The following is a 22,572-nucleotide window of genomic DNA, read 5'->3' as shown; positions in this document are numbered from 1 at the left end:
TTTTTGTTTTCATTCTTATGATTACAGCTTGCTGCTCATCAAAATCAAAAAATCAGTATCTCAAATTATTTGAATATTTCATTTCAAGTTCTATTAAATTACCATTCTCAGGGTATAAATACTGGGTTTAGGTCAGTAATTCCAACAGCAGTCTTGGGGAAGTCTGCTGACTTGACAGTTGTCCAGAAGACGATCATCAAGACCCTCTACAATGAGGGTAAGCCACAGAGGGTTCACTGCTGAAAGAGCTGGCTGTTCGCAGAGTGCTGTGCCAAAGCGTATTCATGGAAAGTTAACTGGAAGGAAAAGGTGTGGTAGGAAAAGGTTTACAAGTGAAAGGAATGACCGCAGGCTTGAGAAGATTGTCAGGCGAAGCCGATTTAAGAACTTAGGAGAGCTTCAAAAGGAGTGGACTGAAGCTGGAGTCAGTGCATCAAGAGCCACCACACACAGACGTCTACAGGAAACAACTGTCACATTCCACAGTACCAAGCTACTTCTGAACCAAAGACAACGTCAGAAGCGTCTTACCTGGGCTAAGGAGAAAAAGAACTGGACTGTTGCTCAGTGGTCCAAAGTCCTCTTTTCAGATGAAAGTAAATGTTGCATTTCATTTGGAAATTAAGGTCCCAGAGTCTGGAGGAAGAGTGGAGAGGCACAGAAACCATGTTGCTTGAAGTCCACTGTGAAGTTTCCACAGTCAGTGATAATTTGGGCTGCCATGTCATCTGCTGGTGCTGGTCCACTGTGTTTTCTGAAGTCCACAGTCAACGCAGCCATCTACCAGGAAATTTTAGAGCACTTCATGCTTCCTTCTGCTGACAAGCTTTATGGAGATGCTGATTTCATTTTCCAGCAGGATTTGGCACCTGCCCAAGGTACCAAAAGCTGGTTCAGTGACCATGGTGTTACTGTGCTTGATTGGCCAGCAAACTCGCCTGACCTGAACCCAATAGAGAATCTATGAGGTATTGTCAAAAGGAAGATAGAGACGATGAGAGATGAGAGACACCAGACCCAACAATGCAGATGACCTGAATGCCGCTATCAAAGCAACCTGGGCTTCATTACACCTGAGCAGAGCCACAGACTGATCGCCTCCATGCCACGCCGCATTGATGCAGTAATTCATGCAAAAGGAGGCCCAACCAAGTATTAAGTGCATAGAAATGAACATACTTTTCAGAAGCCTGACATTTCTGTTAAAATATCCTTTTTTTAATTGATCTTATGAAGTATTCTAATTTATTGAGATTTGAATTGGTGGGTTTTTGTTCAATGTGATCCAAAATTATCACAATTAAAAGAACCAAAGACTTAAAGTACTTCCGTCTGTGTGCAATGAATTTATTTAAAGCAGAACTAAGTAACTTTTTTTTACCTTCATACATAGTTTTCTTAGTCCTTACGATGGTTAATTGAGTATTTACGAGTGTGATTCACTAAAGGAACCTGTAGGGGGGAGCTTCGCAAATCTTACTGAGTTCCGCTTTAATACACAAGTTCCACAATTTGAGTTGAATTACTGAAATAAATGAACTTTTCCACGATATTCTAATTTATTGAGATGCACCTGCATGTGACTTAATTACTTTTCATGTAATGTGTTATGTTACTTTCTCTCAGCTGGCTCAGGCTTGCTCTCTTGCAGGCCCAGGTGTTTTCTTTTTTGCAAGTGTTCAATGCAGTAATGCATTCAGCAACAGCATAAAAAACATCCACCTTCATTTTATTATAAAAACACATTTAAAATAATATTATATTCTGAGCACAATATTTCCTGACCCCCTAGAGCAGGGGTGGGGAACGTTGATCCTGGAGGGCCATTGTCCTGCAGAGTGTAGCTCCAACCCTGAAAAAAACACTCACCGGCCTGTAACTTTAGTAATCCTGAGCACCTTGATTAGGGTTGGAGGTAAACTCTGTAGGACAATGGCCAGGATCAACGTTCCCCACCCCTGCCCTAGAGTGACAAAAGATCTCTTAACCCTGACAAAAACTGAAAGTAATATTTTGTTACTTTTGCATGTTTTGTCTGTTTGTGCACATGCATGAAGACAGAAACGTATTTTAATTTTGCAGTTTAATAAATGTTTAAGCAAATTATTTAAACTGAATAGTAATGCAAAAGTAATACGTTACTTTACTCATTACATCAAAAAAGTAATTGATTAGGTAATGCACGTTACTTGTAATGCATTACAGCAACACTGTCCACAATTATTTTCGCATGAACGGTAGATCGAAATTGATTGTAATAAAGAGTAATAAAGTTATTAGCCTTGCAGAAGACATAAAAATGTTAATTTGACAATTGTTTGTGGTTGGTACTAAATGGTACTAGGAACCAAGTCTTATATATTATAGTGCCACACTGCATTAGTACATTTGAAATAAATGATTTGAAAAGCTTTGAAGCTTCATGAAGCAGTGTTTTGAAATCGCCCATCATTAGATATTCGCTGAATAAAGTCGTTATTTTGTTTTGTTTGTTTTTGGGGTGCACAAAAAGTATTCTCATTGCTTTATAATATTAAGGTTGAACCACTGAACTCACATGATCTGTTTTAACTTAATACTGCATTATACATTATTCCTTAACAAAGATTTGATCTGTTTTAAATCCATAGTAATGAAGAGGAAAAACACGCCACAACCCAAAACACCAAACCGACCAGCTGCAGACAAGAAGGCCAATGGCACGAGAAGACAGATTTATTGTGCTAAAAAACAAAGTTGTGCTAATTTTATCTGTTCTTAATGTAATGGATTTAGATCGGACGGTTCGAACGATTCGAACGAGGGGCTGCATTGGTGCCGTGACCCGGATGGGAGTGAGGTTTAAGGGGTTGAATATAACGGACGTAGGCCAGTAAGAGCTGTGCGTGTAAACCTCACTCCCCTGATCTCAAGAGGCGCTCTACAGACTGTGGTATTCAGCCTCCTTGTTAGAGCGCCCAACTCCCATGCCAGCGGACCCGGGTTCAAGTCCCACTCGAAGCAGTCACAATGGAAGTGCAAATCTTATGGTTTCTGATTCAATCATTGATAAGCAAACAATATTTTACAATTTCAACAAAACAAATGAATGTTACCCTCGTGAAGGGATATTTTGAGCATGATCAAAAACGTTGAGCTGCATATGGGCTTTAATAATTGTCCTAATGTCCTTGTCAGGTACGGATTGCAACACATTCTATGAATGAAAGTAGTAACAGTATTTCTAGAGCAATGTCTGCAGCTGAAGCCACCGAACAGCTGCAGTGCTTTTATGTGGCACTTAACACTTACTTTACACTAGAGTTTAATGCAGAAATGTTACACTTGCACACGCTCAGGAGCAAAGCATTTGAGCAAATCAGCTTTAATATAGGAGGGTTGGGGTGAAAGGCAACAACATACCAAATCATGGGGGGGGGGGGGGGGAAGTGTCCTGCACATTTTAACCCTTTAATGATTGTCTGAATCTAGAGTGATCTTGAGCATTTTCTTGCATATACATTTAGATCACTCTCTACAACCCCTTCTGTCTGGAGTAAACCTTCATATGATCACAAAATACATTTGTATCGACCTCAGCACCTCAAACAGACTGCTGAAACTCGCCTCAAGTACAGTAAACAGTGTAATGGATGCATGTGAGTGAGTGGAATATTGCACAGTCAGTCACACAAATAATAAAATTTACAACTGCAACTGTCAAACAATAAAAAGCAATGTCTGTGCTTGTTGTTTAGACAAAAGTCAATTTAAAGTGATCCATATTTTGTTTAAAAGGTCAGTAGTGCAATAAACTGTCTAATGTTTTATTTCTAGTATGCCACTTCAATTATCAGCTGTGAATAGAAATTAAATAAAACTTGGCATTGTTAACAGAAAGATTCTGCTGTAAAGCAAAAAATATCAGCCTGAAAATCTGATGAAAGGTAAACATTTACAAAACTGAAATTTACCCCAAAGATAATGGAAACAACCATTAATTTAGTTCAGGTCAACTATTGTTACAGTGTAGTTAGTCATTTTTAACCTTTAAGATCATTTCATCGGTAAACGTGCTGCTCATTTATCATGCACAATTTTTAAATAATTGAGTAACCTCATTAAACCATTATATCCATCGCTACACTTTTAACAGAGGAGTGACAGGCCTGACAAAGAGCAAAAAACAAAAACAATTTGATTTAATTTCTGGAAAGTACAGCCTCTTCAAATCGCTTTATTCTTGGAATTGATCATTTCCTTTAAAGACTGTAGTTAAACAAGCGCATTTAACAGAATTAAAACTGAACATGAAAGCATCTCTGACTCATGAACACATGACCCTGAACACACATGCATTGGTATGTTTCAGCTGAACAGAGGCAAAGCTGTCCATGTCTTAACGAATATTGGGCCTACTGTAAAGATAAACAAAAAGAAAAAAACTGAACAAAGACATCAGGTTTGGACACTAATGAATCTGTTGGCAGATGAATGAAATAATCTTTTAAGATGATTCCTGAGTGTTAAGAAGTGGTCAAAAATTAAAACTGTACTTCTTAAAGGGAGGCTCTGGGATTTTCACATCAAAACCCATTTTTAAACTTAACTTCAGAATCTATGCATGCAGACATCTAAGGTCTACACGATTTCATTTGTGCTTTAAGTATCTTAAATTTTGATGTGTTTTTTCTCACTCTAAATATAATGCACATTGGAGTTGTCAAAATTATCGACTTGGGCATCAAGTCACTACTGAAATTTTTAAAAAATATGACACTTTGAGCGGATTCGTAGACACTTGATTGGCCACTGTGTTCACGCACTCAACAGATATGTCTGTGATTGGCTACAATGATCAACGCTTCAAAAACATGTAAACAGACATCAATGACGCTCTTCACGGAGCGCTTACACAGATATACACGAGATCGTTTGAAAGCTGACCAGTCAAAACGCTTTCAAATTCAAACGCTTCTGTGTGCTTTTAAACGCTCCAGTTACGTTGATCATTGTAGCCAATCACAGACATATCTGTTGAGTGCACTGGCCAATCAGAGGTATTTATGAATCTGTTCAACAGCGCTCAAAGAGTCACATTTTTAAAACTTCAGTACCGACTTGGTATAGAAGTCGGTACTTTTGACAATACTACGGAGGCTCCTGCAGCTCCAGCAAAACCTAAAGCGAACAAGTCAACAGATCCATGAAGCAGGCAGAGCATTTGATGGGAAAATCCCACTAGAATCTTCCATCTTCTGATTCAAAGTTTCATGTGAGCAGTTGATCCATCTCAAGAATACTAACCCATATCCTGTCATTTTTTAATTAAAATATTTGTAAATCTATGAGTGATTTAAACAATGAAGAAAACAAACAAAAAAAACAAAAAAAAACAACAACAACTATCCACCTGAAGAAAACAAACTGGTTTTAATGTTGAACTGTTGAATTCTGGGGCTTGAATAACTGGTATCCTCAGGATCTCATGAGCTGATACGCCCAGGAACATTGGGAAATCTCAGCTACATGTTCTTCCTGTTCTCTTACTAGTAGCAGATGAAGAGAAAGTCATCCCTGAGGTCTGTGTGCGATTTATACATTAATCCTAATGTGATCGTATCGCAAAACATTTAGCCACATCGCCAACATTTTCCATCAGATTCAAGCCTGGCAAAAAAAGAGACATTTTTAAAGTAAAACTGGGTAAAAACGGGTCATCGCTACCCTCACATTGTTCCAAACTCTGATGCTGTGATTTTTTTCCCCCAGAGGAACACAAAAGGACAATCTTTATAATCTTCATGCAGTTCAAAAGCAAAGTTATTATTCACTGAAACTCCGACTACAAACGCTTTGACCTCTCTCTCCCTAAACACCATTGGTTGTCATGTAACCCATGACCTTTGCATTAAACCTGGGCCAAATTTGATAGTTATGAAGGAGAAGAACATGATCAGAGACCAGCTTGAGTTTGGGTCGTCACACAAAGCTATTCCAAGACATCTGAAAACATAAGTCACATGGACTACTTTTACGATGTTGGGTATTTTCTGTTCTTGTGCTGTGAGAAAATCCAATGAAAAAACAAAAGGCATAAAGGTTTGGAACTGCATGATGGTGAGTAAATAGTCCATTTTTAATGTCGGGTCAAATATTCTTCAGATACACCAGGAGTCTCTACGCACGAGTCCTTGTTTCTTGAAAGAGTGTGATTTCAAATGCTTGAACGTACATTAATTTGTGTCAAAACGAGATAAAAAAAAACCAAAAAAGAACTTCAAACATGAAACGGCAAGATCTTCTTCTTGCATCTCTCTTCGCTTGCTCCTCGACGAAATTCAATGCCATTTCACTCTGTATCAGGAAGCTTCAAAGCACCAACACTGAATGTTCAAACGAAGCCAAAAGATTTTGTCTTCGTTTTGATGCACTAGTTGGCCAATATCTTGTCACAGCATGGCAACAGACAGCGCTCCACCTCTGCGTAATTTTACGTTTCTCAGCGCTGGAATGGCTTGCGAACTTTCTTGCGCCGGCGCGGGGGTTTTCCTCCTTCAGTCCAGTGTTCGCTGGGGTCGCTCCGTTGAGCCCCTGGGCTAAAGAACCCTGTTTGTGGAGACGACCCTGAAAACATGTTTGCAGTCCCTGCAGCTGCTGCAGAGGCAGGAGGCGGCGGGTTTCCCGTTGGGAAGAAGCCTCCGTTAGACGCGTCACTGGGAGCTCCGCCCTGGAAGAAGCGGCTGAAGAAGTCCTGCAGGTCCGCAGGTGAGCCGCCACCTGCTGCGTGATCTGGCGCGGATCTAGAGGACACAGACATGAACGCTTACAGTAAAGACTGTCATAAGCTGCAAGAATCTTTTTGCATTTTAATTTCTTACTGCATTATTACATGGCCACAAGCAGGAAAATCTTCTCTTAAAGTGAACCCCCTGGTGTTAAGACTTGTATGGCTTAATATAACATAAATGATGTCTCTTACTGAAATATGTAGTAGAAAACCCATGAAACATTTAAATTATTTAGAAAAAATCCACATCATTTCATACATATTTTGGACAATATGTGTGGGGGGGGCATTTTGTTTAGGTACGCAGTGCATTCTATGTCGATGACAACATTGAAATGGTTGCACTCGCTAAGCTACTGGCGATACCCTGTTGCTATTTTTACCGCAACACAACTTGTGCGGCTTTTGGTTGTAATTTTCAGTCAAAGGGAAGCAATGTAAGTCTTCACTGCTTTCCTAGTGATAAGAAGAAGAGAAAAGAATGGGAAGTTGTGAAGAATGTGGATGAATAAAACTTCCCAAAGATCCGGGTCTTTGTTTCACAAGGTGGATCTGTAATCTGTTAGGTGATGCCCATGTATGAATTTCTTTAGAAATCAAACATGTAAGATTTGTTAAAACTACATAATGATTAATATAGGTGTGGTATTCAAGTCATTTTATAATATGCATGAAATGCACTTTTATTTATTTACTTATTTTTAAATGGGTATATCATCTATTTATTTATTTACTTGTTTTTAAATAGGTAAGTATGTCATCTATTTTGGGTTTTTATAATCTTTCAAAATTTTAAGATAAATTTTCAAGAAATTAAGGAGTGAAAAAATCTCCCAGTGAGTGACTTGTGCTGATAGAATGATAAACATTCAAAATCTGGCAGTAATGATTTCATAATGGCCTTTGAAAAATACCTTGGGTTGGTATTTTAACGGTCCATAATGGTCTTTGAATTCACTACAGGTCAAAAGCTTTGGAATAATTATGTTTTTGAAATCTTTTACTCACCAAGGCTACATGTAATACAGCAAAACAGTGAAATTCTGAAAGATTTAGTGCTGTCAAAATTAACGCAAAATATTTAACGCAGCAGATTCTGTCATAATACGGATAGCATTATGATCACACACTTTTATTAATGCAAATGCTTTTAAACCACTCAAGTGCCACAAGACAAACGAGAACGTGCTGTCTGTGAATGTCCTGTCTGTGTGACACACACACAACTCAAGAGTCACCCATCAAGAATCTCTTTCGTGGATGAACAAACAATAACAGAATTATGCCAAAATGCCCGTTTTGTCAAGTATCCTCATACGAGCAGTGATTTAAATGTCTTAAATGAACTTCAAGAGTTGTGAGTCTTAAAGTCACAGCAGCCTAATAAACCAGTTGCTGTGATCTCGGTCTTTAATGTTCATCAAATAACAAAAGGTAACAGAGAAAATTGTAGCTTTAATAAGGATTCATCTATATTTAATTTAACATTTATGCAGTGAAGACTGTAAAGTGTTCGATAACTTTATTAGACAGGTAGACAGACTGTTAGACAGGTAGGAAGGCCATTGGTAAATATGACATTATAATGGGTTAGATTTTTTTAAGCTCACTTAAATTAAATTTTTTTTTTTTTTTTAAATTAAGCCTAATAAATGTTGAAAGAGGGTATGCACGTGATATCAGAGCTGGCCATTATGACTGCGGTTACGCACACTGAGTGGCAAAAGAGACAGCGGCAGCATTGGTTTTCAGCGTGGATGCTGCGAAAAACACACAAAACATCCAAAATGGGAACAAGCTTTGCGTTTGACTGTACAAATACATTTGACACAAAATCTGAGGTATTTTTACAGACTGCTGAAAGCTAAATAAAAAAAGAAGCAAATAGATCGCTGTAATTCATAGAAACAGCTGGACTCCAAGAGTCCAGTACTCGAGAGAAATGTGTATTTGCAGTTATCATTTTGTGTCAAAATGTTGGATTTTGGGGTAAAAATCATACCCTATATATTGTATTATTATATACTGTGTTGAGAACTCATCAATTAACTATTTATCATCTTACATTCTGCATAATTGGGTGTTTTTAAAATAAACACTGACAAAAACTATACAAGTTTTAGGGCTGGACGATATGATGATATATATAACATTGATATAAGTGATCACTCTGATTTAGACCTACCTATTTATTTATATAAAGCATTCACAGGCAGATTTGCTTTATGTATTTCCCCAAAGTCGAAATCAGACGCATATATATGTCAGGAAACATGATTCCTGGCTGAATGTCAATATCCATGGATCAGGTTTATTTGACATGTCATAAGGAACACTTTCGACCCAACCTTTAGTGTAACTTGTTTGTTTTACTTGCGTTTTTGTAGTTTCCCCTATTAAATCCAGTCATGCAGCAGCTCTTTTGCCACTCAGTCCGGCTGAGGGAGCGTGACATCAGTGCATACACTCTATTGACAGCTTTCAGTTATTTTGTAATGTTGAACGTCTATAATTCACATTTAAAAAAAGATCAATTTCATTGAAGACATCAGTAGCAGTATTAGTATCAGTGATACTGGCCTCCATTCAATAAAAAGATGACAAACACATATTTAAAATACAACTGTCTTTAAGTTGTTTCTACATTCATTTGGAGAGTAACTGAAATTATTACAATATAAAAATATTAAAAATTCCAATGTTGTTAATCGTGATTAATTACAGAAAAACTTGTACGTTTAGTTTTTTTTAATCGATTGACAGCACTAAAAAATTATTAATTTAAAAGGATGGTTTTTAACAGTTAAAATGTAATTTATTCCTGTGATCAAAGCTGAATTTTCAGCATCATTACTCCAGTCTTCAGTGTCACATGATCCTTCAGAAATCATTCTAATATGCTGATTTGCTGCTCAACAAACATTTATGATTATTATCAATGTTGTCATGCTGCTTCAAATTTGTGTGGAAACTGTGATTAGACTACCATTCAAAAGTTTGGGGTAAGTGAAAAAAGGTTGTTGTTAATACTTTTATTCAGGAATCATGTGACACTGAAGACTGGAGTAATAATGCTGAAGATTCAGCTTTGATCACAGGAAGAACTTACATTTTAAAATATATTAAAATACAAAACAGATCAAATAAATGCAGCCTTGGTGATCAAAAGAGATTTCTTTGAAAAACAAAAGAATCTTAATTTTTTCTGTAGCTGATGATGTTATAATGGTCTGAAGATAGAGCACTTGTCATTTCAGAAAGTCAGACTGGTTGGTTACCTGTGGCGGCTGGGGCCGCTGCTACCTTTAGAGCCAAAAGAGATATGATATGGCACACGATGTGTGTCTGGAGAGATGCTTATACGCTGACAGCCTGCCCACTCTGTGGGAACATAGGGACATGCGTCTCAGTGATCTGAACACCTGCATACAACATATGAACACCATAAGAGGTCCAACAGTGTGAATGCCAATGTATTACCAGTAATGTCAAAGACTTTGCCATCCATAAAGGCGAAGTACGTGATGCGCAGTCCCAGCATACTAGATTCAGCCCACAAGTCTCCCTCCTCGGCACTGTGCCATTTATTACATTCAGCACAGAATCGGGCCTCGCCAGGCTCACGGTCCATCTCAAAGCGCCTGTGGAGAAGATCACGCTCAGGTGAACATAGAAACGTAGCAGCAAGTAATACAGATCAGAAGCTTGTACGAAAGGACAAGACCGAGAAGACAATGTCAGTCATACGCACTTGTGCTTGCCCTCACATTTAGTGCACATCATTGTGTTCATGGCTTCTTTCAGGTCGTCCTGTAGTTTGGTCAGGAACTCATTCATGGATTTCGAAAGCTCTGTAGCTGCCATACGCTTCCTGCAGACAGAACCCAAAAACAAGACATTTGTGGTTATTTCAAAGAAACATTTCTAATTCTCATTATTGTAACTTTAAAAATCACATAATTCAAAATTCAGCATGAGCGAAAAGGCAATACAACAGACATGAAACAATATTTTAAACAGTTTAAAAATATGTTAATGCATCAACTAACAATGAGCAAAGCATTTGGTAACACTTTATATTACACTGCATTTGTTACACTTAACATGAACATACTATAGTAATACCAGCAAATTATGCATAATTACAAGCAACTACCCCTAAACCAAACCCTAATCCTATAGTAAGAACATGTTAATTAATAATGCTCAGTACATAAAAGGTATAATTACACTGTAACAAGGATGCTTTAAAATAAAGTGCAACTAAACATTTCTTGCAGTATTTATACCTCTTTGTTAACATTACAAATACAACTGTTCATCATTAGTTTGTAAGTTCAACAGATAAAACATCTGACTTAATGTATTAGTAAATGTTGAAATGAACATTATGATTATTACATAACTGTAGTAACTACAATATATTTTTCATATTAGCACAATGCAAAATAACAGACAAGATTATGTTTTTGGGATCTACTAGAACAGGCTTTTTAATGCTTGAATGTTGATTATTTTCCTCATATTCTCCATTGTTGCAGCTCCTCTCTTCCCGAATCTTTCAGTAACGCTCTGTTTAGTTCCTGTCTCTATGAAGCCCCTCCTTCTGAAAAGCACACTGTGCTCTAAATGGTCGGCTGGAGCAGGGTGTTGTGATTGGTCAAGCGCTTCGAGAGTGTTTGGTAAATGTCCTGCCCCTTACCATAACCGCCAGTTTCAACACACTGCTAACCAACTCAACCAGGCCCCACCACTTTATTCTGCATATGAATCATTTAAATGAGGAATATTGTAAAGAAAACCCAAGACTACGATGGAGGCGTTTCAGGGAGTTCAGAAAGAGTGACACCGATATAGAGAACAACTTCTGCTAGGAGAACTTTGCAGAGCTTTTTCATGTTCAAACATCAACATTACACACTAAAGAGAGATGAAAGTGTAAAAAAGCATAACAGGGTCCTCTTTTATGGCAATTCTGTAAACCAATTTAGTGGTTGTTTTCTAAAAGCACTCACAGTTCATACTCTCGCCGTGTCTCCGGGTTACTGACGATGTCCCATGCTGCTCTTAACACCTTGAAGGCCTCGTCAGCACCTGGGTGCTTGTTTTTGTCGGGATGAACCTGCACACAAAAAGTATTCTCGTCACTTCATAACATTAAGGTTGAACCACTGTAGTGTGGTAAAACACTGAACTGTTTTAAATATGTCTTTAGTAGCTTTCTGGACATCTGAAAGTGTTAATTATCTTGCCGTCAATGCAGGACCTCACTGAGCCATCGGATTTTATCAAAAATATCTTCATTTGTGTTCTGAAGATGAACGAAGGTCTTACAGGGTGTGGAACGACATGAGGGTGGAGTAATTAATGACAGAATTTTCATTTTTGGGTGAACTAACTCTTTAAACCTTGACAAATACATTAAACCCGTAATTCATCCAACACAGACATAATACAGATTTCAGGGCAGTGATTTTATTTCATCTCACCTGTACTGCCAGCTGCCTGTAAGCTCTCTTGAGTTCAGATTCAGTGGCATGAATATCCACTCCAAGAACGTTAAATGGGTCCAACTCCTCTTCAGGGATCTGAACCAGAGCAGCAGTTGAGAATACAGTTAAAACACACTTTGGTTTCAAACATGCATCACCTGTCCTTGTAAAATTACAATATCCAACATCAAATCACTAAGCAACACATTAATATTTCAAGTGCTTACTGAATGATTACAGGCTTGTAGATTCTGTACACACAGAATAATAGCAAAAATGTCTCTTTTCTAGGATATTTGATTGTGATTGGTCAAACATTGCACAAGGCAACCAGTTTCCTACTAGATTTCATGTCTCTCCTATCACTCTCCTCAAATAATAAAATTATTTAAACTCAGATCAATATTTACTGTCCATGAATTTACTTGCTTGTTATGTAGCTGTGTAGGTAGGATAAACTACAGTCAGTTAGTCAGTCATTAGTCAAAATAAACCCTGACATGGAGCACAAAGCTTATTGTACATTATTAATACTTTAATATCCATTATTAATCTGATCATGCGTAAAGCTATGTTGAAATGGAGTAAGTTTCAGTTCTTTTCTTCCATACTGAAATGTACATCTGAGTGCAACAAATTAAAGAAACATTACGGTTCTTGATTGGATGCCGAGATGTGCACATGGCTCTCAAAAGTGGAGGCAGATGAACAAGAGGGGGGTTAAAATATTAAAATATCCAAAAACCACTAGAAAACTCTGAAGTAGTCATGATTCGCCTCTCACAACATAACATGCTCTAAACACATCTCTTGAGCATGCAAATAATGTTAGTGTTTATTTTTTGATGTAATCACGCCTTTGAACGATTACGAAATCATGGCATCTAGGGATGGGCGATATGGCCTAAAAAAATTATCACGATAATTTCAGGTATTTATTGCGATAACGATACCAATGACGATAATTATATATATATATATATATATATATATATATATATATATATATATATATATATATATTACACCATAAACTTGATAGTCATTAGTCAGCAAGAAAAATAAGAAAACAAACCATTTAAAACAAAATGAACTGGATTAGAAACTGAATTATTTAAGTATAAGTATCATAACTTTATTATCATAAATATACCTAAACTGTGTGCTTGTAATCAAACGCATCATTTTATTCTGGAGACTGAACTCGCGCTCTGCTGCCACACTGGAGCGCGCTCACCACCTACTGGGCAGGGGCGGGAATTACATTTACAAGCTACATCAGCCTCAGTAATCTGACGGACGGCCTTCATATTTTTTCCGTCATTGCTAAAAAACAAAAACAGTTAACGCAACCTCATATATATATATATATATATATATATATATATATATATATATATTTATATATTTATTTATTTATTTATTTATTTATTAATTATAATGTCGCGCGATTGTCATGCCGACCGTAACAGCCCTAACTGTATCAAAAAGTAACAATCCCAACTATGTCTTCAGATAGTTTACAAAATATATCTGACGCAGCTCTCCGTGTACGCGCTTCGGATGAGTACACATAAATCTCCTCACAGCGCGCGCAAGTTCTCTTTTGCGTCTTACAGTTGAATGTTTAAAGTGGCAACTGGCAAGGTTTAAATGAGTTTAGTTTAAACAATAGCAACGTGAGATGTTCAGGTCTCACCTGCACTCGCGCGCTATCAAAACCCGGGTGATGATGGCGTGAATGACATACGGCTCATTCATTGAACATTTGTTTATAGTGATTACCGTAGTTTGCTCCACATCTGATTTTCTATAACCAAACCAGTTCCAAATTGTGAAGGGAACTCTTCGCTTAACAACAAGCTGCTCCTCAGCCTCACGTCTTTCGTCATGCTTGTTTTAACTCCACACATGAACAGTGAATCGGTCGCGCACGAAATAAGTCAACAACTAGACTTATCGTAATTATCGCGAGGAGACAAATTTTTATCATGAGGAGAATTTTCAACGGTATTTATCGCAAACGATAATATCGCCCATCCCTAATGGCATCCGTAATCTGTACATTTTATCCGTTATATTCACGTTATATACACGTTATCCGTATAAATTCAATTAATTGTGCAGCCCTAGTGCAAACTCTTAACGCTAACAAACATTAACACTAGATCCCTACTAGGGCTGGATAAAAAAATATAGATTTCTTGATTTTTATCGATTCTCATTTTTACGAAACGATATCGATTCTTAAATCCCAAGAATTGATTAGTCTAGTCTGTTTTCAGTTGATGAATGAGCAGAATATGTAGCGCCTCCCATCCAATAAATTGCAATAATCTTTGTGCTTTGTTACTTTTGATATGAAGCAAAGTCTCAGATTTCAAATGACGTCTATCTTATTATGAGATTCAAAAAATAAATCCGTTTTGGCGCTGTTTAATGTGGCGTGACAGATCGCTTTAGCGCCTCAGTTAAAGAGAAGCATGTGAACATCCTCTCCTCCGCTTTCAATACCAGTTACAGCGTGAAATAAACATGCATGTGAAGAAGGTATGTTAAAATATACAGTATAACACACAAATCCGTATCGTCTCGTGTAATCGCTCAATCAGTGTTTCAACCTCGGAAAGATGTCAATAAAACAGCTTGTTAACAATGTCACGTAACGTCACATTTACCTCAGAAAACATATTCAGTGACTATAAACTCATTAGTCAGATAGAAAAGTGAAACTCTAGAAAGCAACATTCTGATAAATATAGCTATGCACCATTACATATTCATTATAATTTTTAATGTTCTTCAATATTTAATACATGTTTGAATAAATCAGTTATGACAGCCGTGATTTAAATGTTTACATTTCAAAAAAATGAACTTGGAGTAGAAATATGTAATTATGTAATTCTAAACTTTATTTATAATAAAAACATCATTGAGTGTAATTTAAGTGTTTGTATATAAATAAGTTAATTTAAATTTCAATATTATTATAGTAGTACCAACTGACTTAAAGGGATAGTTCACCCAAAAATGAAAATGTGATATTTATCTGCTTACCCCGAGCGCATCCAAGATGTAGGTGACTTTGTTTCTTCAGTAGAACACAAATGATGATTTTTAACTCCAACTTTTGCTGTCTGTCAGTCAAATAATGGGAGTGAATGGGAACACAATCAATAAGAGTCGAAAAAACATGCAGACAAATCCAAATTAAACCCTGCAGCTCGTGACGACACACTGATGTCCTAAGACACGAAACGATCTGTTTGTATGAGAAACCGAACAGTATTTATATCGTTTTCTTTACCTTCTAAAACACCAAGTCCAACTGTGTTCAGCACTCGCTTAGTGAGGTCTGATCGCGCTCTGACAACGGCAGTGATGTCTCGCGCTTTGCTTCAATGAGTGCTAGACATTACTGCCGTTGTCAGAGCGTGATCAGACCTCACTAAGCGAGTGTGAACGCAGTTGGACATAGTCTTAGGACATCAATGTGTCGTCACGAGCCGCAGGGTTTAATTTGGATTTGTCTATGCATGTTTTTTCGACTCTTATTGATCGAGTTTCCATTCACTCACATTATTTGACTGACAGACCGCAACGGTTGGAGTTAAAAATCATCTTTTGTGTTCTACTGAAGAAACAAAGTCACCTACATCTTGGATGCGCTGGGGGTAAGCAGGTAAACATCAAATTTTCATTTTTGGGTGAACTATCCCTTTAACATGTGTAGTTTAAAGCATTAGTTGAGAGATTTTTCCTCTAGAAAATTCGCCATGTACTGTAACTGACAATACATCCAAAATAATCTATATTGAATCGAAAGCATGTGAATAGTAATCGAATCGAATCATGAAAATTGTGTCATCATTAGTGGTTAAACGGATCGTTTGTTGAATCCGTGATCCATACGGATCCAAGCCCCACGGTTCGGGACGCATGTGATTCGCGGATCAATTGCAAGTTTAACCGCAATAGAGTGAAAGGTTATCATTTGCACGTGTTTTGTCTTGCTAGTTTACACATTAAATAGATATAAAACCATTCCAGGTGGTTTTATATCTATCCAACCATTCTTCTCTAGAAGAGGCAAAAGAGGATTTCCGGTATCGCCACCCCACGCTGTAATTGGTGCGTACATAGCCTACATACAAGGTTCGCTCGCGCACAAAGAGAGAAATTGATTTCTCTTTCGCGTCCTTAGTGCACTTGGATGGACACATACACGCATTATGTCAATCAAAATACCCCTCTCGGCAAGTATTCTCGTAAACACATTCGGTTATATCTTATTTGAACGAGGTGAGAATTCGGATGTGTGCGTTTACGGGGTCTTACTCTTAAAGTGACAGCAACCTATAAATACTTGCTGTTGTCTGTTAATCTATATTAAATTTATACAGTGAACAGTGTCATTTTACATTTAATTATTACATTTCTATACATGAAAATTAATACTACAGTTAGACATTATACTTTATTTGTAACTTTTTGTTGTATATCTATGCTTGTAATTGGTGTACAGTATTGGTTCTTTTTACAGTCTGTTCACTTGCCTTTAATAATGTAGGCTATTAGTTAGGCTAGTAGTTTCTGCTGTCATATTGGAGTTGTTAAATTGGGCTAAGTAATAAATGGAAAGTTACCCCCCACCCCCCAATTTTTTTTTTTTGTGCTGATCCAAAAAATGATCCGATCCGTGACTTAATAACAGTGATATGATCCGAACCGTGAGTTTTGTGATCCGTCGAACCACTAGTCATCATTACCCAGCCCTAATCCCTACCTTGGATAGTGCCAGCAGTCTCTGCAGCTCTTCACCAGGTTGCCACTTGTCTGCCCCCCTGTTGGGAGACTCTGGATTTGAGCTTTCATTCATGCCACCTTGTTTAAAGAAACACCCGTGAATCCTCACGGTCAGATCCGACACTTTCCTCCAAACCCTGCTGCTTTGGAGGGCAAGCCACCATTTCCTGCCCCTCTCTCCCGCCAGCCTTCCCACGACACGCCTCATCATCTGAGAGCCTGTGTTTAGCGTGGCACCACCAAATCTCAAACTGGAAAGAAGAGCGTGCCGAGCCCAACACAAAGTCCTGCCGATGCCTTCTATTAAAGCTACAGCTGACCACCAGCTCCAGTCCAGGAAGCGCCGCACATCTTGCGTCAAGCCTGGAATATCTGTGACCTTGCAAAGCATGCGTGTTCCAAAGTCATATAGCGCGATTCCAGACGATTCCACAGCAACTCCACAGCGGTGGGTCAAAGAGATGATGAGTTCGACAACCATATGGATGCAGGAAATGCACCAGGGGCTGACAAATTCCGCCAGGAAATCCCGACACACCATGACCAACGGCTGGATCCCGTTTTTCCTTCGTGCACGGCTGTGATTGTGCAGATGTTGGCTCCGTCGCTTCACCTGCTTGTATCTGCTGGGCCCGGAGGGTGCAAAGAAGGATTTATGAGACGTGGAAGACGTCCACGATGGCATTTGATCACAAGGCCCCTGCGCCAAGACACTCTTCTTGGCCTTTCCTTTCCTCCCGATTCCAGCACTGCGGGATCTAGACTCTGCGTTGCCCCTCAACTCATTCTCCAATTCATTTTTCCCTCCTCTTTCACATTTCTCCTTTTCAGCACTCCCATCTTCCACCTGATCCTTAGTCGTGGTGTTTTGTTCTTCATTCTCATCTACTTCCAAATCAAAGTCTTCCTCAGGGAATTCACAATCAAATTCATCATACGCCTCATGTTCACACTCAGGTCCCTGAGGCGGGTCCCTGTCATTTCCATGATCCGGACTGGCCAGAGAAACAATGGCCGGACCACAGTCAGTGCTTTCCTCTACCGTCTCCCAATGTATAGCCATGTCGTCTTCCATCTTGCTCAGATATCCACAGGTTCACTCCCTCACGCTTAAGACAGACATGGAAACATCCATGATGAGCTTCAGGGTGGCAGCAGACTTGGACCATGCATGCATTGTTTTAACAGCTGTCTCATATTTACAAATGACACACAATATGGGGCCTTCAGCATGTCCAGCATTGCAGACGATCAGAGATGGACATTTCCAAATCACAACAGCATTCTGAACCCCTGCAAATGAGAAGAAAAATCTGTCAACACACTCTAAATAGTAGTAATCTAATTTTCCCTTGGAAAAGACAAGTAAGTGATTACTCTTAAATCTTCTGTAATTTAATTACAGTTACTTCTGGTGTAACTGCAATAAATACTGTACAACAATTCTATATAAAACAACAGCAGATTTAGCATCCAAATTTAATAGATAATGTTAAAATGTATCTTTGGATGTAACCTTCTCCCTTTAAATACTTTGATCAGTTCAAAAATAATTAATGCAATAGTATATTGTTTATTTGAAAGAATTAAAAGAGCAGTTTCAAGTCTATCCTTGTATTGTTCAACTGGCTGAGGTTGATATGGGATTTAGAAAATAAATAGTAATAAGTAATCCAATACTTTTTTTTTATAGAGACAGTAATCTAATTACACTGTTGAAGATTTAATTAGTAGCTAGTCATTAATTACTTTTATTGAGAGTAACTAACCCAACATTGGACATTACATAAGACACATTCCCCCAGTATCACAGACAAGGCTTAAGCTAGTCACAGACTAAAATGCATGCTTGAGTTGATTTAACTGAAAGCAACATTGTTTTGTCTCAAGATGTACACCAGTAATGTTTTTTTCTAGTGTACATTTATCAAAGTTACTTAAATACCCTAATTGAACTCAGGCCTAATCCTGGTTTAGGCTAAGCCCGGTCTGTGAAACCGTGCCCATATGTTCTAGTATACACTAACAAATTATACGCTACAACATAAATACACATTTCAACCTTTCAATCCCAACTATACAAGACTGCGATTTAGCAATGATATATGGTTCTGCAGCAGCCATAAGTCAGTGTAATTTCAAATCCATTAAAGGTACACTATGTAATATTTTCTGTCTGCTAGAGGTCGCTAGAGGCCTATTCAAAACAATAGAGTACCTCAGGGATGACGTGTTTTGTAGGCCAACCCAGAAGTTAGTGGCGCATGGGTTCCCTCGATCAAAAGCCTATGCATTTTTCCCATAGACTTTTAGAAAATCACAAAAAATAAGCTCTGTGTTTAACAAAGGGTTATGACACTTACACGTTTTGTCCATCAAGATAATCTTTACAAGTTAAAACAACATTTATACATTTTGAAGCCTAAATAAAGTCGTCAGATATAAAAGGCTAACAGTAGGCTATAAACGGACTATAGCACACCATGGTCACGGATCAACGTCACCACCAAGCTTCCTCAAAACTTTATTAAGAAAACATGCTCGCTGATTATGATCTGCGCTGTGTATGAATACTTATCCACTTTTTCATGAGAAATGCTGTCCAAATGTCCTGTTTTTCATGATGACGTCTAAAGTACCGCCAAAAGAAGTAACGTTAGTCCATTTTAGCAATTTGTTAGCAACCGCCGTTAAGACACAATAAAGGTTTAAAAAAAATAAATAAATCACAAGCGGGTTATAACTGGTGTGTTTTATGTCATAGATCAAAACGTATTTAGAGGCTTTGTTAACCACAGATCTTATTTCAGGCGATTTAGCAAAAACCCATTCAAAAAACCCATAGACTTCGGGGCGATGGAACCGGAAGTCCTAAAATGCTAACTCGCTTCCGGGTTTTGCCTACAAAAACACGTCATCCCTGAGGTATTCTATGGCGTAGTTTGATGAAGCCAAGTTTTAGAGCGGAATCTTGGGACATGTGGTCTCCATCTCAACGCACGGTAGAAAATAATAGGGATAGGACTCGGGAAGAAATCATGTTCATGGATGCGATTATTAACGTTACTGTAGTATGAAGCAGAGCAGGAGCGAGTGTTGTGGAGCTGAACGAGGAGCTGGAGCGATTGCGCAACACACGCCTCACGAGCAGCGGAGCTTTTATTTTGACACAGTCGCCGGCGCCGCATCCGCTTTTCCGGTCATGAGTATGAGGTAACGCAGCTCTGTTTATCATATTAGATACATTTGAGTGTGTTAAATGATGTTATAACGTTACTCTGTGCGTTCACTCGGCGGCTGCTGTGAGACACTGTTACACACTGCAGTAAGATAGATCGATTTTAGAATATATTAAATGCTGGATGGCTTGTGTTGATAAATACTATATAATTAATTTTAAAACGTATTGTATGATGGAGAAAATTATTACTGTTGCTAAAAATAAAGCTGCATCTGATTATGCTATGTTAGCTACTTGACAAAATAGTGTTTTTCTCTGAGGCATGGTAAAGCATGGTACTCGCAAAAAATCAAGAAAATTAGATTTAAAAAAATAAGACTAAACGTTTTCAAGCTATATGACAATAATTAGTTTTCTGTCTATAAACGTAACCAAACAGTTGTTCCCTTGGTTAAAATTGCAATTTTCTCACGATTTACAAATAGTTGCAAACATTTGGGATATTGTAAGTACTCAAGAACAAAATATATAACACTGGCCTAGTGGTTTTTGGATATTTTACTGCAAAAATTCTTACATATTGAACATTTAAACAAAAAAGCTGAACTGAACTGATAATCACGTAGAGATGCATTGAATCAATCATCAATAGCTATAAGTCAACAGCTTATAAATGCGATAAAGTCACTTGATGAGCGTGTTCATGGAGCAGCTCCATTTTCAAATACTTTTTGTTTCAATTTGTGATGATTAATATCTTGGTTGATGTTTGATGGCCTAGAACTTGAAGATTATACTGCAATTTCCTAAAGAGAAAAATGAATGGGAAGAACTTTCTATATTGAGATTTGTGGATTAAACATGTTAAAGAATCTTCCAATGAAAAAAAAAAAAGACATCTTACATGTATTCGGTTGGACGTTTTTACAACCAAACGAAATGCATTCACAATTTGTACCATAAACAAATTGTTGTTAATAATATTAAGTGTTAATGTTGCATTTTATTGACAACAAAACACATACCACTGTTAGTGCCAACAAGTTAGCTGCTCTAAATGGCCTCACAGTTAAAACTACATAACCATCAGTTTTATCGTAATCATTCACGAAGCCTTTTCTGAACAATAATCACTTATCAGATCCATGAGAGACGAACCAGAGAATGAAATGTAAACATGTCTGGAACTTACTGAACTCTCTGTCCTGATAAAGTGCATGAGCATTGACTCCTGGACTGCTGCCGACTGAGGGTTTGCATACGGCGTTTGTGTTTTTGTGAATGTTTATGTTTAATAACCTTTATATCTGTTTAATCTCTTCATTCACGATGCTGTTTTGCTTTAGCAGGCATGCTAACTTAAGAACACCTCCACCGAGCTGTACTGCCTTACGACACTAAAACAAAAGTGTACAGGCAGCAAAGTTTCTCTCGGGTCTAATATGAGTTTGAAGCAGTTCAGCCTGTTTTCTCACCTGTCTTTAACTGCTTTCACTGTCCTTCTCTCTTCATTCCAGTTCACTTCCGAGTACAGCACACAAGCCTAACGTCACTTCCGTGTAAGTAACCCTTTCCTGCCAGCTGTTAACACGAGGGACGGGATGGAGTCACGTGATCATAGAGAGTTTTTTTTGTTTTTTAATAACTTTTTTATTATTTATTTATTTTTATTGCAAATTTAGGACACATATATTAACAGTGAGAAGAAAAAATTACAATAAAATAAAATAGGGGGCATACGGACATCACAAGAATTAAATCAACACAGTATTACATTTTGTCAATGTAAAAAAAATAATAAAAAAAATAGGTTCTTTACAACAGATTCAAAGAAAGTAAACGTTTTCGACATCTTCAAAGGCATTTTTTTACAAGGAAGTAAAATGGGACTTTATATCAGAAGAAAACATACTAAAATTGGGATTACACAGAAAATGACAGATTCAGTCATTTGCACCAGTTTGTTACAGCAGCAGAAAACTACTATGGTAACTTCTGACCAAAAACACTTAGAGAATTAGCACTGATAATACAAATGTAGAATTGATTCTTCTTCAGTATTGCAAAAGGAAGATACATTCTCAGAAAACCTCTTCAAAAATAAATGACAAGGGTAATATCTTTGAACAATTTTGAAATGGAGTTCTGACTAGGGATGAAAACTCTGTGAGGAAAAGTGTAAGTTATTTATATCAGAGTTAAGATTAGATTGTGCTTTAGGACGGGTTCTTGGAGTCAAGTTGGAGCATTTCTAATAAAGAAGTTGTTGCATTTTTTATCTAGGCTAATACATGAACATTGATAGCAAGTGAAGGGATTTG

The 22,572-nt window shown here is 37.7% G+C and overlaps 1 protein-coding gene across 3 annotated transcripts; it reads right to left on the bottom strand.

Moving 5' to 3' along the window:
- Positions 1-4,180: 4,180 nt before the first annotated feature.
- Positions 4,181-21,868, bottom strand: dnajc14 (DnaJ (Hsp40) homolog, subfamily C, member 14). 3 transcript variants are annotated; one of them, XM_048172434.1, is made up of 8 exons: positions 21,727-21,868; positions 17,051-18,363; positions 12,259-12,357; positions 11,785-11,891; positions 10,521-10,640; positions 10,250-10,410; positions 10,048-10,150; positions 4,181-6,782 (listed from the first exon to the last, which is right to left on the bottom strand). In XM_048172434.1, the coding sequence occupies exons 2-8, from the start codon at positions 18,143-18,145 to the stop codon at positions 6,482-6,484; spliced, it is 1,986 nt and encodes a 661-aa protein (XP_048028391.1). In that variant the 5' UTR covers positions 18,146-18,363; positions 21,727-21,868; the 3' UTR covers positions 4,181-6,481. The 3 variants fall into 3 exon arrangements, 2 of the variants coding, with proteins under 2 accessions (XP_048028391.1, XP_048028392.1); XM_048172435.1 differs by lacking the exon at positions 21,727-21,868 and adding an exon at positions 21,444-21,719; XR_007182108.1 differs by having other exon boundaries at positions 6,646-6,782; positions 10,537-10,640.
- Between the last annotated feature and the right edge of the window lie 704 nt (positions 21,869-22,572).

This window comes from Megalobrama amblycephala, linkage group LG21 (genome assembly GCF_018812025.1).
Source record: "Megalobrama amblycephala isolate DHTTF-2021 linkage group LG21, ASM1881202v1, whole genome shotgun sequence".
NCBI classification, from domain to species: Eukaryota; Metazoa; Chordata; class Actinopteri; order Cypriniformes; family Xenocyprididae; genus Megalobrama; species Megalobrama amblycephala.
The sequence above is the reverse complement of the archived record's forward strand: the minus strand, read 5'-3'. Positions and strand labels throughout refer to the sequence as shown.